The sequence below is a fragment of the Porites lutea genome, chromosome 12 (genome assembly GCF_958299795.1).
Source record: "Porites lutea chromosome 12, jaPorLute2.1, whole genome shotgun sequence".
NCBI classification, from domain to species: domain Eukaryota; kingdom Metazoa; phylum Cnidaria; class Anthozoa; order Scleractinia; family Poritidae; genus Porites; species Porites lutea.
The window spans coordinates 2,624,743-2,640,967 of record NC_133212.1 but is presented as its reverse complement, the minus strand read 5'-3'; the positions used below and the strand labels follow the sequence as shown (position 1 = coordinate 2,640,967).

Genomic DNA, 16,225 nt, shown 5'->3' with positions numbered 1-16,225 from the left:
TCCGCAAACAAAACAAAATGGCGGACTGCGGTTGTCAACGAAGGTATTTTATAATTATTTATATTTATTCTTTCTACAGGTAACATATCTGAGCACAACTTCAAGCTCAGCAGTATTAAAATACCTTAAGGTTAATACCTAAGTGGTGCGTGATCGAAGTCACCATGTCTGTGCAAGGAAAAAAACTACAGACCAAATCATCAAAGAAAGCGAACGATCAGTCAAAAGAAGAGACTGTCGCAAAAGTGAAGGCAATCCGCGAGAAACAGAGTCAATGGATGAAGGAAAGGGAAGTATCGAAGTCTTCGTTGACGAAACTAAAGGCTATAAACAAAGAGCACACTCCTCTTCCCGATGTGCCAAAAGTTAGAGCCCTTTCAACTCTTGCTAGTGGCTCTTCCGAGGGCTCTGCACACAGGAACCCCTACAGCAATCCACGCAGGAAACCTTTATATCCTGAGCCACAGAGAGACCACTCAGATATGGTCTCTTGGATATCAAAGGGTGATAACCCAGCTGTAAAGAAACAGAGACCGCCTTCTGCTTCTGGCAAACATAACAGGAATCCTAGCTTAACCCAATCATCTGCTCGGAGTGATTTTCAGCTGAATAGTACAGAGTACACACCCTCTAATTATCGAAATTCCAGTTCTTCGGGCAATTTAAGTAGTGCGGCTCTTTCATCAAGTAAACAGACTCTTCATAATAAACTACGGCCATCGTCAAGAACATCTGTAAAGTCAAGTCAAAATACAAGCTTCCATGGCAATGATAAACTTGAAAGCCATCACCATGTTGGTGATGACGATGAGGAAAACAATCCATCTAGGCATGGTGCCATGAGTGATCATTTGACGGTTAACAGTAATCAAAGTAATACGACTGTTCCAAGTGAAACTTCTTCAAAATTTAACACACCAGAGTTATCAACTGATATGTTGAATGCCTTAGCAGACACTGTGGCTCAGAAACTAAAAGCTTCATTACAGCCCACTGTCAATCACAAACGAATGCAGCAGAGTGTTGATGACGACACTGAATCAGACATTGCCAGTCATTTCTGTCCGCTGTGCAATAAAATAATGTCAGGCATCAAATACACGCCTACGGCTGCTATACCTTGTGGACACACCTTTTGCCAAAGCTGTCTGCGTGAATGCAAAAAATGTCCGACTTGTCAAACAACCGTCAGGTCAACTGCAGTTAATACTGTCATGCAAGGAATAATTGCAGACTTTAAAGAGCAAAAGGAGAAAGAAAGACTTCAAAAGTTGGAAGAACAAACTAGACAATATGTGGATGAATATCAGTCATTAGCCTTGAGGTGCAATGCTTTAAATAGTGAGTATTTTGTATGTCATGTTTGAGGCAGTTTTAAAGGGGCAGTGTGATCTCTAAGATTAATTGCTTCTTAAACTGCAGTGGGAAACATCTGTATGGAGATCCCAGAACGATGACCTGGTCTTCTGATTTCCCAAAAGCTGCCATATCTAGAACAATAAATGTGTCTATAAAAAATTTGGCTGAGGAAGGGGAGGAAAGGATTGGGCTTAAACTTAAGAAGATAGGGTCAAAATTTGAGTGAGCAATTAAGTCACTTCAGCAGCATTACTCAGGGCTAAAAAAACACTTAGGTCCCAGCTTACCCTTTGGGCAAGCAGCTCTCACATTTTGCTAGCTCAGGGCCACTTCTTGCTTGTCTTAGTTAATGATTTAGTTAAAGATGACATGCATAAAACCTTTGCCCATTGGGCAAGTAAGCTTTAAAAGTTACTTGCCCAGCAAGAAAATCTACTTTTCCTGAACTACCATATGGGACTTTTTTGGAGCCCCAAGCCCTAGGATTTTAATTTCCATGAAAAACAATTTTTCGTTTCCCAGAGATCGTGAAAAACCATCCGTAACATTTTTGGTTCCATGAAAATTCATGGGAACCCACCTCGTAAATGTTTTCAATTTTGAAAGTCATACATTGTATATTTTTTTCTTTTTCCTGAAAGCCATAAACCGGTAACATTTAATGCTCTTTGGAAACAATTCAAGATGGTGAACAATAGAAAGATGATAGATGCTAATCTAATTAGTTTCATATATAACCCGAGTTATAACTAAGAATTGCTCTACTGCTTAAGAATCTGAGTGGAAAAATAGTGAATTTCTGAAAATTGGCCTCTAAGGCTGAAAATGACACTGGGAAACTATTTTTCGGTTCCCTTATTTTAAACCACGGTAAAGGCATGGTGCCGGAAACAATATTATTGTTACAGTAAAATCCTAGGGATTGGAGCCCTGGTTGTTGTTTTTATATACAGTTCTTCTTTGGCAGAATTAACTGATTTGGGGAAGCTCAATTGCATTTGCCAGCTAACAGTAACTTTATGCATTAAATGTACTTTTAGGTGAAGCTGAAACCATTCTTAACACCATGGAAGAAGTCACAGAGCAGCTTCTTGATGAAAAGAAATTAATGAAAAAACTGGAAATGGATGAAACAGAGATAAAAGATACGATTAATCGGCTTCAAACAGAGCTTGATGCGATAAAAGTAAAAGAGGAGGATTGCGAAAACAGATGTCATGACTTGGAGCTTAGATACAACGAGGAAAAAGAAAGACTGTCATTGGTTGAGGATACTGTACAGCGAATTGGAAAAAGCAAAGAAAGAGTCAAAATGATGGTGCATAATTTTGCACCATCACTGAACTTAGATGATTATGACTAAAGTCCTTTTAAATTTTTGGTGTCTGCATGGTGTTACATTGGATTCCAAGTCATGTAATACAAAAGATTGAACAACACTGATTAATAACCACGCATGGCTCAATAGCTAACCATCGATAGATTCAACCACACCCAAAAACAACAAAATTTTCACAAACTAAATCAGTTTCCATTTGTTTTTATACTTCTAATCTTGAGCACAAGTCAGGTAGTTTTGAAATGGTGTATAAAATACTTTATTTATTTATTTATTTTAGCACTTTTAAAAATACATGGCTTATAAGGATTCAAGACAAAAACTGGTTTACATGTTTGTGGTGTACTAGGAGAATAAGGTTGTCATATTAAAGGTGACTCACCTCAAGTTATGGCATTCTGTGGAAGATTATTTCAACAACAATGCTACTAACACTAAAGCAAACATTGTGCCTTAAAAAATTAATATGGAACTTGGTAGAGCGAGAGACAGTTTTTTTCCTTGTCTCATTTTCTTCTGTTGGGAACTTTATTATTTTTTTAATGAAAATCTCCAAAAAAGGTTTCTTTGATTTGGCAACCCCCATGGCTGCCTTTTCATGTGGTTACAAACCAAGTATAAAAAAAAGCAAATGGCATTATATCGAGTTGAAGACTGCATGTGTTATCGACATATTTAGCGCAATTCAATCAGTCATAATACTTTGGTTGCCTGTTTAAGTATAGTCTCTTTTACAGGTCAAGTAAAACTGAGCCACATCCAGATTGGTTTACAAACATCATATTTTTGGGGGGGCATAACTGTAAATAAAGGGTGATGCTTTTTAAAAACAGGACCATGGACTAAGAGAAATGTGCCATTTATTTATTCAGGCACAATCTGTGAACAACAAAGGACTGTGCACCGTCAGGAAGCTTTCAACATATAAAACTACAAAACCTTTGTTTTCATCTTTTTTACTTTTTTGTGTATTTCCTTAGTGATTCTTACATGAAGTCTACATACCAATGTTATCGGCCTCCTCCTAGAAACGAGGCTGAAAAGAGGGGCGCAAGTTTCGAAAATATGGCGTAGATATCTCGTTTCTGTTATTGTTGTGGATTATTATTGATTTGCACACTGCTGGAGGCCTTGTCAAACTTGTTTATGCAGAACCCATTTGTTTCATGAGAGCGTTATTCACGACCATTATTATTAATGACTTGAATTCAATATTTTGCTAATGGATGTCGACACGGAAGCATCTTTGCCATGCGTGACTTCGCGTGATCATCGTTTCGCTTCTGCTAAAAGGCCAAGAACAGATGAAACAAGTCAACATCATTGTCCCGCAAACTCACGCGATGGTTTTCGCCAACACGAAAGCGGGAATGGCTTGTTCTCGAAGAGATCTGACGCATCACAAATGCCTGCTGGGTCTTCTTGGCCGGGCTGTCGTAGATTTTTGACAATCCACGCTGGTTGTTCAATTTTTGAGTCTGAAGATTGTCGACCTAAAGGTGAAACCCTGTACACGCCTTTGCGGGAAGATGTCATCATTAACACAAGAAATATTGAGCAGTTTACTTTTGCAAATGGTTCTTTCTTTATTGGCGACGAGTCATCAAGATTCAGGAAGACTGTTCAAGGTAAGCTATATAGCTACTAATGGCAAGAGAAGTGGCGCACGATCGGACAAAACGGCCTTAAAATCTTTCCTAGATCACTCCCGCGAACACGCCTTCGCCCCACCCCAGCATGTTTTTGGAAGATTTTAACACTTGCACCAAGAATAAGATTTTTAAAGAAATTAGTGGACAAGTAGATTATGTAATGCATATTTCCTTTAAAAACAGTTCATTGATTCTGATAATAATTTTAGATACCGAATGGGGTATGTGATCATAGCAGTGGAATGTCAGCTACTGTACCAATAATATTATTGTGTATTGTGTAATTACTGTTTTGTATGTGTGCGTCTAGATCTACATCTTTGTCTACTGTGTATTCCAAATGTTATGCTTTGAAGCATAATATAATTAGTAATAATGATAATTTATTGTTTGATTATATAACAGTTATTATTCACTGAAGTGGAGGTGGTTAGTGGTGGATATTTAGTTCTTCAAAAGGAGTTGTGGATTCTTTTTTTCAACTAAATAAAGTAACGCAAGACTTAAGCTTAATTTGTATTGGTAAACAAAAAACTTTTTCATGGGTTTTATCGAAAATTCAAGTAAAAAAGACAAAGCTTTACCTGTTAAAACTTCTAAACCGAACTTCGTCACCTTCTTTGTGTATTTCGGAAACAGCTTGCTTGATTAGTTGTGAAATTTCTTTGTTTGTTATGGCAGTAAACCGGGAAGGCATTTTGCTCACAACTTACGCGAGTTTGGCATTGCTCGCTAGGAGGAACTGGAGGTGAATCAGTGAATAGGGCAGGATATTCACTAATTGAGTACCCAATCAGAGCATGCGAAAAACACTATCCACTGTTTTAGTATATACTAAATAATTATATATATTTTTGTTTGTTGTTAGGTGTCTCCTTGAATATGTGGAGATTTGACAGTCAGACAAAAAAGCTTTACATTTCGAGATCATTTGTGTTCTCAAATCCACAGGTTAGTTATACAATCATGTAATGGAAGGTAACAGTACTTGTACTAGTGGATATAACCAAGACACTCACAAAAACTGTTAAATATAAATAGACCCTTAGGCATAGATACATTACTGCGCTTTTCAGAAACATGGGAATTCTGAAGTTCAAAAGCCAACTGACAATTGCATTTTTTTTTTTTTTTGCGTTTTTTGTAACAAACCTCCTAGGAAACAAAACTTTACTTTAACGGGTTCAAAAGGTCATGGTTTGTGATTTGGGATTGGTGGATTTTGATCCGTTTTGTGTGTTTCTGTGTTTCAAGGTTCGTTTCTTGTGATGGTAATTTTGATTGATGGCAGCGAAAAACGCAATTGTGAAGGCAGCTTTTGAACTTTAGAGTTCGTATGTTTGTGAAAAGCGCAGGATTTTGATCCGTTTTGTGTGTTTCTGTGTTTCAAGGTTCGTTTCTTGTGATGGTAATTTTGATTGATGGCAGCGAAAAACGCAATTGTGAAGGCAGCTTTTGAACTTTAGAGTTCGCATGTTTGTGAAAAGCGCAGTAAAATATTATTTCTCAAAATTTATACTCGACACTGAGGTTAAGGGGGATAAAATAAAAGAAGTTACCTTAAGCGAGTGAATAATGAAGTCATGTCTCTATATTTCTATTCAGGGAGGCTCCACCCCAATGTGTAAGCCCGTTACCCTTTTATATACCATTTTTATACGCACCTCTTTCATGTTCCTTCTATTGATAATGGTGACCCTTTCGTATAACTAGTTTAGAATGCTGCACCCTTTTTAACTATTGTAAATGTAGTGCCTTTTAAATATGAATAAATCACTTAACCTGGAAATATACTTAACATCTTCACAGCCAAAAAATGCATCTGTCAGCCCTTTTTGGGTCCTTTTACAGACCAAAATGACAGACACTTTCCGACCCTTTCAAATATACTTCAGTGAGTGAAATCCTTACCCTTTTATCTTGATATTCCTGTGGCCTAAAAAAAGGTACCCCTTTAGGGAAGACCCCCCCCATATAGGCCATTAAAGGGAGTACGTTCCCCCAAGGGAACATCTTTTGTTGGTATTCTTGTAGCCACACTTTGTTCTAGGGGTAACTATTGGGAAATTTTAACTATCATTGCCACACAAGCTAGGCCAGCCAATCTCAGTACTAATGTCATCTTGAATTTAAATTTTTACTGTTATTGTCGAAAACGCGGTGTTTTGTATTTTCGAATTATAAGCTGCTTTCCCTTTTGTTTTATGAAAAGCTAAGTACTAAACCTGGTTTTCGTTTATGTGTAATGCAGGGGCGGATCCAGGATTCTTTTTAGGAGGGGGTGCACTCCTCTCTTGCTCTACTTCAACACCAATAAACCACATAGTTTTTGTTTTTTTGCAGAATACCAGTTGTATTAGAAAACCGCAGGTCATCTCAGGGGGGGGGGGGGTGTGCACCCCCTGCACCCTCCCCCTAGATCCGCCCCTGTAATGGTCTACTTCGGTCTTCTGCAACGATTGAAAAACTATAAAAAAAGACTATACGCGTCGTTGCCACCTGGCTTAAAACTGAAGAAACCTTATGCAGTTAAACATCTGGAACTGGGATCCTGTCCCAAGATACTGAAACATTACCTAGTGTTTTTTCATTGCTTTTTCCCACAATTGATAAGGTTTCAGCTCATTTACCCTTCCATGAAACCTGTCACAATATCGTCCACTTTTTATGTTGAATGTCACGGTTAGCCATAAATTCAAGGACACTTTATGGGATATTACATGAAATACTAAACTAAATTCCCACGTGTGTGGAAGGTTGTCCAAAAATAACTGCGGAATAGACTAAGCAACAAGATCTTGAAGAGATTAGGATTTTTTCAGAATGCCCCCTGGCCTTCCCAAGATCCTGGGGAGAACACTGATACAATACAGGTACTATGCAGTTCAAGAATCAAGACTCTAAAACATTCTACGACGGTAGATTTTTTTCAGGTTCTTATTTACTGTTATTGTGACCTCAAGAATTAAAGATGGGTAAAAAAGGGTGCCTTTATTATCCAAAGAAATCAAAACGTTAGTAGCGTAGAAACTATCGAAACTATTGATAGCTTGGTACATTATGATTGTTATCGATGTTTCATTTTTGCTATTGCAGCGTTAATATTGCGATTAATTGATTGTTACAGCCTTACTTTGTTCACCATTACTTTTTTATTAATGTATTAGTTATTTGTTTTTTTTTTCTTCCAGGAAGCTCAAGGAATTAAGAGAATTTTGGAGTCTATGTAAAACTGGATAGACACTATTTAATTCTAACCAGTAGGATGCACATAGTTATAAAACTATTGAATAATGTTGTAAACAAATATTTTTGGACACCAGTGGTGTATTTTTCTATTTTGAGTATGAATGAAGGCCTAATTGCATTTTCGTTCTTTTTTTTGTTGTTGTTTATTGGAGAATTTTGATGTCTCTGAGGTAACAACCCAACCAATAATAATAATAATAATAATAATAATAATAATAATGATAATAATGATAATAATAATAATAATAATAATAATAATAATGACGATAATAATATTGAGGAATGTCAGTCCATACAGTGATTTTCAATTTTCTTAAAGTAGTTTTATTGAATATGTACAAGTGTTGTATGCACGTTGCTGAAACTCGCAAAATAGCCTGCAGAATGGGCGTTGTTTTTTCACGTTTTACAGGAAAGCAAAGACAAGCGCGAAGCGAGCGAGGAGCGCGAGACACACGCAACGGGGGAAGACACGTGTCTCGCGCTCCTCGCCCGCTTTGCTCTTCGTTCGCCCGAAAAACGCAAAAAATTAAGTAAGAAGAATGCCTGTTTTGCAGGCTAATCGCGAAAAGAAATTCCTAACAAGTAAAGTAGTCTTAGCCAATCACAAAAAATTAGTTCCAGCAAAACGCACAAAATCGCCAATCACAAAACCTAACTTCCGCAAAAATTAGTACCCCAACCTGAATGCTTAAAATGTAATAAGCCTTTTTAATAAAGCAGGACTCTTGAGAATAAATGACAAACTGATCTCATAATCTGTTAATCCTCTGTCAAATCAGCTTTGCAACAGAGATGTTTATCTTTGAGCCTGTTTACTTAATGGAATCATCGCGTGCTTTAATCACCAATTTGCTTAAAATAAACAATGACTGCGTTGCTAACAAACTATTCCAAGACCTCTTACTGAATTGAATTGCTGACCTGCGCTGGCAATTAATGGCTACAAGCTCGTTAAATGCGCGCAAATTGAGGCCTGACAGCAAAGAGATCCGCGGAAGAAATGACTGCATATTTAGTGTAAACCGTGGCCCAGTGACATCTCAAAAACGCGATAAATCACAGTTTGAAGATCATCGACAAAGGGCGTTTGTTGAAAGTATGCAGAATGCATTTCGCACTATTTCATTTCGCTCAGAACCAACCGTTGGAGAAGAGAATCTCACACGTCGAAGCACTTCACGAAAGGCAGGGGAAATTATCTCCCAAACTCAAGCACCTGGTAAAACGAACTATGCCTTGATGGACAAAAAATCTGAAGAGCTGGTGCAGAATTTTGTACCTGAATGTTACGAGCATATATTAAATTTTCATCATTACCGGAGCGACATAGCAAGGCTGAATTCTGGTTTCAAAGTTCTGTACCTTTCTGGTAACAAAGATGAAGCAGAAAAAGACACCAATCTAAGGAGAGTTTACGGACAAAAGTCAAAGACTCCGAAAGGTAAAGCTTCTAGCATAAATAGGCATTATCTAAAGCTTCCAGGGAGAAAGTTCACTTCAACAAGGAAGGCAAACACTGTTGCTACGAAGGAGGTTACATCATCGCAAAACATCAAAGAGAAAGGAAGTCACAACTCCAACAATAATAACAAAATAAACTCAAAGGAAAGATTAACTTCATTCAGGGCGAGGGTACACAGACAAAATTTCATGGCGACCGACGCGAATTTGAATACGAAACAACGACAACATTGTAAAGACGATCAGAAACAGCCTAAAATTCAATGTGAAAATGAACTGCCTTGTTTTAAACACGGAAATGCGCCTGTCGAAGAACGTGTAGAAAATCAGCCCAGTTTACACAGCATTGCAAGTGATATCCCTCCAAACCCACCCATGACCACTCCAGAAGATCTATCCAGAAGATCTTCGATCCGAACGCTGGTTTTTGAAGGTGAAGATGTTTCGGATGGGAAAAAAGCCACTATGCCGGCGACACAAACTACATCCCACCGAAAAGCTGCGAATCAAAGACAGCACTATCTAGCACCCTTCCACTCTCGCTTTCCGCATCTTAAAGCAAGTTCAGCTCCCACTTCTTCAAGTCAAATGCGACAAAAGAGGTTTGGAGATTTCACAGCGGTTCCTTCTTGGCAACAATACCGTATACTGTGTGATGCGTTCAGACCTTCGACTGAAATGAATTTTTACCAGAAATTTAAGAGACCCAAGTTTGCTACGGCTACGGAGCTGGAATATTACATCGACATTGTATCTGAGACCACAAACGATTCTTCGCTGCATATGTCGTAAGGTTATATAACTATATAGTTTGCGGCCAGTGTTTGTGTTTTGTAAGTTCAAATTGAATAAATTGTTATTGTTCTTGTTGTAGTCTGCGATCGCTAAAAGCTGAGATGGTCTGAACATATCCGACCTCGGGGATGGGAGTGCTTCCTACAATAGCCTATACCCCTGAAAGAGGTACCTCTTTCAGGCTTCAGGCATATGAAGTGTTAGGAGATCTGTCATTTTGGTCTGTAAAAAGTCCCAAAAAGGCTAACATATGCAATTATGGTTGTAAAAAGTCTGGTCATTGAATCATATTTATTAGACAGTCCAGTTTAAAAGGGATGCAAAGTTTTGAACTATGTATGTGAAAGGGGTACCATTTGTCAATAGAAGGTATACTAGAGGAGGAAAAAAAATGGAAATAAAATGGGAGAAAGCCGACCTTAACCATCAGGTGAAACACATTAACCTGACTCTCGCCTTGTAAGTACCTAAGTGTCACTAATTTAAACTTTTAGTACGCAATATTGCAAACGCGCGCGCGATTTAAGGTGATTCCCTAGTAAAAGAACCTAACATAGATTGTAGATGAAACTTGGTACACTGATGTAACAAGTCAAGAAGATGATAAAAAGGCTATAAAAAGTTGGGGTAACCGTGCTCGTTTTGACGTCACAATGCTGACAAATACGGCTATTTTGGACCCTTTGACAAAAGCCACCCGCAGCCCAAAACTAGACAAAATGGAAAGATTTTTTCACTGATGCATGTGGTATCGCACAGAATTTGACTTTAATGTATTGTTTATCCACTAACGTACCAGAAAAATGCCTTTTAATGCCCTTGTTTTTACTTTACGCTCCAAAGTAGAATTAAATTGGACACGCGCTATTCGACAAGTGATAGCTCAATCCGTACAATTTAGTAAAATTGCCGAAAAACTGAACATAGATTTGTGCCAATTTTTTTCTCACTGAAAGGAAGCACTGTCCTTATTAAAATCATGAAATAAAAAATGGGGGTCAGCGTACTCGTTTTTGCGGTAGAGCTGCAGAAAGTGCGCTCCAAACGCATTTTCCTTGATTTTTGAGAGAAGACTGGGGCGAGTTTCAAAATAGAATGTATGCGAAAGGGGGAAGAAAGTATTAAAAAATCCGTTTTTACAGAATTTACATCGAGATATCACATTTAGGACACAATGTGATAAAGAAAGCGTTTAAATGAAAATCAAAGTGAATAAGCACAAATTAAACATCCACTATCGAGGTTCTCCGTGAGGAAGTCGAACTCAGCAACACGCGTACTGCTTACGTTATGAACATTCCCACGACATGGAGTCTCACCTCGGCAAGAAACAACCGCAAGCAAAAATTGCAATAGCGTTTCTCTTCGGTCAACTTCATTTTAATAATGTTACTTCACATGCTCTTTTTTACGGAGGCCATCTTGTTATGCGCTGTAAGAGATGCGCAGTGCAAAACCAGGGAATCACCTTAAATTCAAAGGCGATTTCACAATATGTGTAACACTGAAGATGACGAATGTACCGTCGAAACTAGCCTGTGTACAGACATCCCCCCTCCCTCAGGAAAAATCGGGAGAGGAGACTCTCGACTCCCGATTTTTTCTGAGGAGGGGGACGTCTGTACACAGGCTACGTCGAAACATGTTTGGTAAATTAAAGAAAGTTGTTATGTTTATGCGGCTATTCTAGAGGAGGGGGTGAGCCTTATAAACGTTTGCTGAGTACCCCCCGGGCATCCGACGCATATAGTCTTTTTTTATAGTTTTTCGATCGTCGCAGAAGACCGAAGTAGACCATTACAGATAAACGAAAACCAGGTTTAGTACTTAGCTTTTCATAAAACAAAAGGGAAAGCAGCTTATAATTCGAAAATACAAAACACCGCGTTTTCGACATTAACAGTAAAAATTTAAATTCAAGATGACATTAGTACTGAGATTGGCTGGCCTAGCTTGTGTGGCAGGCGCAGGTTATTTTATTTGGTTAGTTTTTATAGAGCGCCCGAGGGAAACACTTATGCACAAGCGCGAGCGACCTTGAAACTTCTCCACGGCCCTACAAAGACCGACGCCTTCTTGTCAAGAACACAGGACTGACATTTTTTAATCTTTAAAGTCCCACCAAGATTAATATTCTCCTTACAATATCGGTGCAAAGACAAAAGGTTATGAGAGTTGATCAAATGATCACCTATTGGAAAATGCTCTGACCTTTTACCAAATTCTCACAACTAGTTCTTCAAGGGAATCAATAGGGAGAATACTAGAGAGCTTTAAATTTGAAAATGAAAACGAGTACGAGTACGAGATTTAACGTTTTTTTGCGTGTTCTAAAACAAAGACACCCCGGAAAGCTTCATTTTACTTCATTCACCTAAAAAGATAGAACGGTTGTTTATACTGAAGGAGGTTAAGCCCTTTCCCGATAGCAAAATAATAAAACTTCTTACATTTGATAACTTGTTCCCGCGATTAAGACATTCTCGCTAAAGCTCATGACGACGGCTACAGTATCACGTTTTCCCGCCAAAATGACACTGGTTCACGCGCGACCAATACTCAGTATTGAGAAAATCTCGTACTCGTAATCGTCCTAGCTGGGGCCTTCTAACTGACGTTTAACCTTCATTTTTCATCTAACAAGCTGGGAATTACTGATCAATTGAACAACATTTTGCTCATAATCACCCTTTTTATTAATTGCTACACTCCTTTATCCATGACAACTGATTTCTACTTTTAAGACTACTTGTTATGCAGGTTTGTCAGGTTTTTCTCGTTAATTCCGGTTCCTTTGGCAAAGTTGATTACTTCCTGTATTTCTCGTCCCCAAGCACCTTTGCGCAATTTCCAAACTTCACGAAACATCCCAGTTTCTCCTCGCAGCTGTCGCTTCCCTCCAGGCAGCACGGAATGATTGGTAGACATTTTTTCTTGAGTAAATCAAAATAGAAACCCCAAAACACAGTTAATATGAAAAACTCCCTTCAAAACCATTAGTTATTTTACGAAATCTATTAATTCCCCGTTTTTAGCCTGGACCACTATCTGGTAATTTCATCACAGCAATACCCGTTCTTATTGTTGTTGTTGTTGATTCCCTAAAGTTATACAGTTACGCTTGTGACCTGCCTGGAAACTGAGGTAGTTAAAGGTAGGGTGGAGTAACGTCTTATGTAAAGAATCGCCCTGATTTTCGGACAGGAACCCCAGGGCTATTTTCAAGTTTAGACCTAACACACTCACTGCCTTCAAGATAACGTGACCAAAAATGATCTATATCTGATTATTTTGTATCCCAAAGGTATATTAGTTTATCAGTAGTGTAGTTTGTGTTAAAGTTTCAAGACCAATTAAGGTACGAGGTTTGACCCCGTGTAAATGGAGAAATCAGTAAAGCTTTACTGCTCGGTTAACTGTAACATTGAATTACATTGAATGCCCTGTCGGCCCTCCCCCTGCCTAAAAAAGTTCAATTTTTAAAATATTTCCAACTTTTCTTTCAAAAAATATCCCATCTCGTTTACGCGAGCTAAAAAAAACTTTTACAGGAAATTTGAAACAGACTGGTAAATCCCTAGAATCGTACTAGTGTACCCCAAGGACTTATAAACCCAGACTTTCAGATGTCAAGCCTAAACCACGAACCCGAGGGATATACTCTATGAATTTGTGGGTGCGACTGTGCCGTGGGTACCCTAGAGCTCTTAGCTTGTACTGATTCTTCAAATTATTGATACGACACCCTATTCCAGACGAAAACTTTCTTATTCCTATATTCCATCCACGAAAAAAGTGGCATGAAAACCTCGCCATGGCCTTCACAGAAACAGTAGTCCAACATAAGGTGCCTCATCCTCCCGGCAGCTTCGGGCCTCAGGGACCAGAGATGCTCCTATTTTTCAATTTAATTTAAATGTTAAGTGAAATAGTTGATAAGCGGAACTTACCACAGGTTCAGGTAGATGCTTTATTCGAACGCCGGCCACATACAGACAACAAGCCGTAGATTTTATGCACTTTAAATGTCCACAAGCATCCTCATCAGCTGCGATGTGGCATTTGATGGCTTCACCGACACAGTGTTTCTATTTTAAAAAATATTTAAATAACAATATTAAAAGCCTAGTCTGGTTAAGGTCTTTTTTCTTTTTACAAAGGAAAAGCAACAACCAAGATATAGCCCTCCATCTAAACACGTCAAAATTTTTGCAAAGAAAAACGTGTCGAAAGTCGATAAAGCTTACCGGGCTTTCTGCGAGATAGCCTAATTCTCAGACGTCCGAGGTTGTTCGCGGTCCCTTTAATTTCGCTTCCCTCCCTCCCTCTCCCGAGAGAGGGAGGGAAGCGAAAGGGACAGCGAACGACCTCGGACGTCTGAGAATTAGGCTATCTGCGAGGAGGCCCTGATTGGTCTTAATTTTGGCTTACTATTCTTAAGCCACTTTATGTAATATTCTTCGATGTCAGTGTTTCCTTTTTAAAAGTGGTGTTCATGAAGCCTTTTATGAATCTGTGAAAGAAATCCTTGACTGCAATCAAAGAAGCAGAAATTTCTATTGACGGAAACGTTTGATACTTGCACTGGGACCTTTGAAGGCTATAATTATTAAGTACCGCAAAACGTTTAACTAAATACTTACGACTAGTCCCTTTGAGATACCTGGGGGCAAACTCGGGCTGGGCCTAGGGAAGTCTGCATCGAGCTTGAGCATGCCTCGAACCTTCCTCGCCAGGTGCTGATCCTTCAGCTCCAAGTAGTGAAGCACGGCTTGTGGATGATACTCCATTTCAACTTTGGCAGAAACGGCCACTGCGACGAGAAACAGCAAAGCTACGTTGGCGATCATCTTGTCGTTGATTCTTCTTTGTGTTATGGAAGACACTGATGCCCAAAGACGATTCTGTTTCTGATTATATAGACCCTCAAACTATTGGATATCATATCACGCATGCTCAGTTAAACTTTAAGTTGTACAAAGGCACTCTAGGTTTGTTTGAGCAGCTTTGAAATCAGTTTAAACTCATTTCCCACATCTGTGCCTGTTTACAAAAACATGATCACTTAAAACAAAAACTGCTTTTGTTAGTAAAATCACGCTTTGTTATCCTAATATGTTTATCAAACCCCCGGAGAGATAGAGTCTCAGTTTAATAGCCTTCTAATAAAGATTGTTGTGATTTCCATATCCCCTCGAAAGAACACCCCTCCCTCTTTGAGACTAACTCGTTCAATTTTAGTGAGGAGGTTTTTCTCTATAGTCTGATACGAAACGTTTTCTTGATAAAGCAGAAAAATGCAAGCTGTGGCCTTTCTTAAAAACCGGATGAACGGACCATCTTGCAATGCATTGATCTCCACACATCTTTACAAAAAAATCTAAGAGTTTTTACTATTGTCTTAAAGCTGAAGATATGTTAGAGAAAAGGGAAATGCTGTGACTGCGTGAGCGCTTTAGGATCTTTTGCTGGAGTGCACTTAGTAATATTTCCTTTAATTGACTGTAAATAACTTAACTTTTTCTGATAAGTTTTGACTAAAACGTAAGCCCTTCACACAAGGCAGTAAAGAAGGTCCGCACAAGCTCGAGTTCTATCCTGTAGAGATGTGCATCCTTTACTCAAGAAACTTTTCAGTACATGTCCACGCAATTTCAAGCCCCAGCTAGAAGCACAATAGAAGGTAAATAAATCCTTCCAAGGTTTTTTTCAACTTTTGATATGACCAGCAGTCAGCGAAAGTCCTTCAACACGGCTGGAAAAAAGGCCTTGCCGGAATCAGTAAAGATGTCAAGTTTGAGAGTTTGAGTGATTTGTTGAAAACTAACGAAGATGTAGGTCCGCAAAGTTTGTATGGTGGGAGAGGAAGTTCGTCCCCCCACCCCGCACCCCACCCTACAAACGAATGTGAAATTTCGCAACTTTGCGACTTGGTAAGTTGCCACCAATAGATCATTCTCTCTTGGTTACCACCTTATTTTAAAGCCCTCTTTTCAGCAATGCCGATGAATATTCGCAGTGTTCTCTTTATCAAAAGTTGAAAAAACCGTTAAAGGGTCAGGGAAACTTTGCTTTATTGTATGAATGGATGCACTGAAAATTAGAAAAAGAGTCTGGATAATAAAACATACCGGTTTTTCGGACAGGTTTTTTTACTTATTTTTTTATTATCAATAACGACCTTTAGATTTTAAAGGGGCAATGTGACTAGATTTGGATGACAAAACCATTACAAAAAATTTTCTGTTTCGTTGAGAACTTCTTCATTATCAAACGAATTGAAAAATTATTAACAGTGGTCTTTTGCCACTTACGAACAAACTAAAGACCCAAGACAAAGCTACGATTCATGACGATTTAAAAGTCA

The 16,225-nt window shown here is 38.6% G+C and overlaps 4 protein-coding genes across 4 annotated transcripts; 3 read left to right on the top strand and 1 right to left on the bottom strand.

Moving 5' to 3' along the window:
• The first annotated feature begins 106 nt into the window (after nucleotides 1-106).
• Nucleotides 107-3,392, top strand: LOC140921195 (uncharacterized). The gene is made up of 2 exons (XM_073371168.1): nucleotides 107-1,341; nucleotides 2,400-3,392. Exons 1-2 carry the CDS (start codon nucleotides 165-167, stop codon nucleotides 2,720-2,722), a joined length of 1,500 nt encoding a protein of 499 aa, XP_073227269.1. The 5' UTR covers nucleotides 107-164; the 3' UTR covers nucleotides 2,723-3,392.
• Nucleotides 3,393-3,707: 315 nt separating this feature from the next.
• Nucleotides 3,708-7,777, top strand: LOC140921425 (uncharacterized). Its single transcript, XM_073371419.1, has 3 exons — nucleotides 3,708-4,326; nucleotides 5,219-5,301; nucleotides 7,542-7,777. Exons 1-3 carry the CDS (start codon nucleotides 3,921-3,923, stop codon nucleotides 7,578-7,580), a joined length of 528 nt encoding a protein of 175 aa, XP_073227520.1. The 5' UTR covers nucleotides 3,708-3,920; the 3' UTR covers nucleotides 7,581-7,777.
• A 186-nt stretch (nucleotides 7,778-7,963) lies between these two features.
• LOC140921289 (uncharacterized) lies at nucleotides 7,964-9,922 on the top strand. The gene has a single exon (XM_073371279.1). It carries the CDS (start codon nucleotides 8,539-8,541, stop codon nucleotides 9,853-9,855), a length of 1,317 nt encoding a protein of 438 aa, XP_073227380.1. The 5' UTR covers nucleotides 7,964-8,538; the 3' UTR covers nucleotides 9,856-9,922.
• A 2,608-nt stretch (nucleotides 9,923-12,530) lies between these two features.
• On the bottom strand, nucleotides 12,531-14,758 carry LOC140921298 (uncharacterized). The gene is made up of 3 exons (XM_073371290.1): nucleotides 14,502-14,758; nucleotides 13,809-13,946; nucleotides 12,531-12,791 (listed from the first exon to the last, which is right to left on the bottom strand). The coding sequence occupies exons 1-3, from the start codon at nucleotides 14,706-14,708 to the stop codon at nucleotides 12,666-12,668; spliced, it is 471 nt and encodes a 156-aa protein (XP_073227391.1). The 5' UTR covers nucleotides 14,709-14,758; the 3' UTR covers nucleotides 12,531-12,665.
• Between the last annotated feature and the right edge of the window lie 1,467 nt (nucleotides 14,759-16,225).

Bases quoted from the DNA above. Each gene is read 5' to 3' on its own strand.
- LOC140921195 (XM_073371168.1), top strand. From the start codon at position 165: ATGTCTGTGCAAGGAAAAAAACTACAGACCAAATCATCAAAGAAAGCG. The intron at 1,342-2,399 runs GTGAGTATTTTG...ATGTACTTTTAG, and splicing joins GAGGTGCAATGCTTTAAATA to GTGAAGCTGAAACCATTCTT.
- LOC140921298 (XM_073371290.1), bottom strand. From the start codon at position 14,708: ATGATCGCCAACGTAGCTTTGCTGTTTCTCGTCGCAGTGGCCGTTTCT. The intron at 13,947-14,501 runs GTAAGTATTTAG...TTTTTAAAATAG, and splicing joins GTATCTCAAAGGGACTAGTC to AAACACTGTGTCGGTGAAGC. The intron at 12,792-13,808 runs GTAAGTTCCGCT...GATTTACTCAAG, and splicing joins AGCATCTACCTGAACCTGTG to AAAAAATGTCTACCAATCAT.
- LOC140921425 (XM_073371419.1), top strand. From the start codon at position 3,921: ATGGATGTCGACACGGAAGCATCTTTGCCATGCGTGACTTCGCGTGAT. The intron at 4,327-5,218 runs GTAAGCTATATA...GTTTGTTGTTAG, and splicing joins ATTCAGGAAGACTGTTCAAG to GTGTCTCCTTGAATATGTGG. The intron at 5,302-7,541 runs GTTAGTTATACA...TTTTTCTTCCAG, and splicing joins TTGTGTTCTCAAATCCACAG to GAAGCTCAAGGAATTAAGAG.
- LOC140921289 (XM_073371279.1), top strand. From the start codon at position 8,539: ATGGCTACAAGCTCGTTAAATGCGCGCAAATTGAGGCCTGACAGCAAA.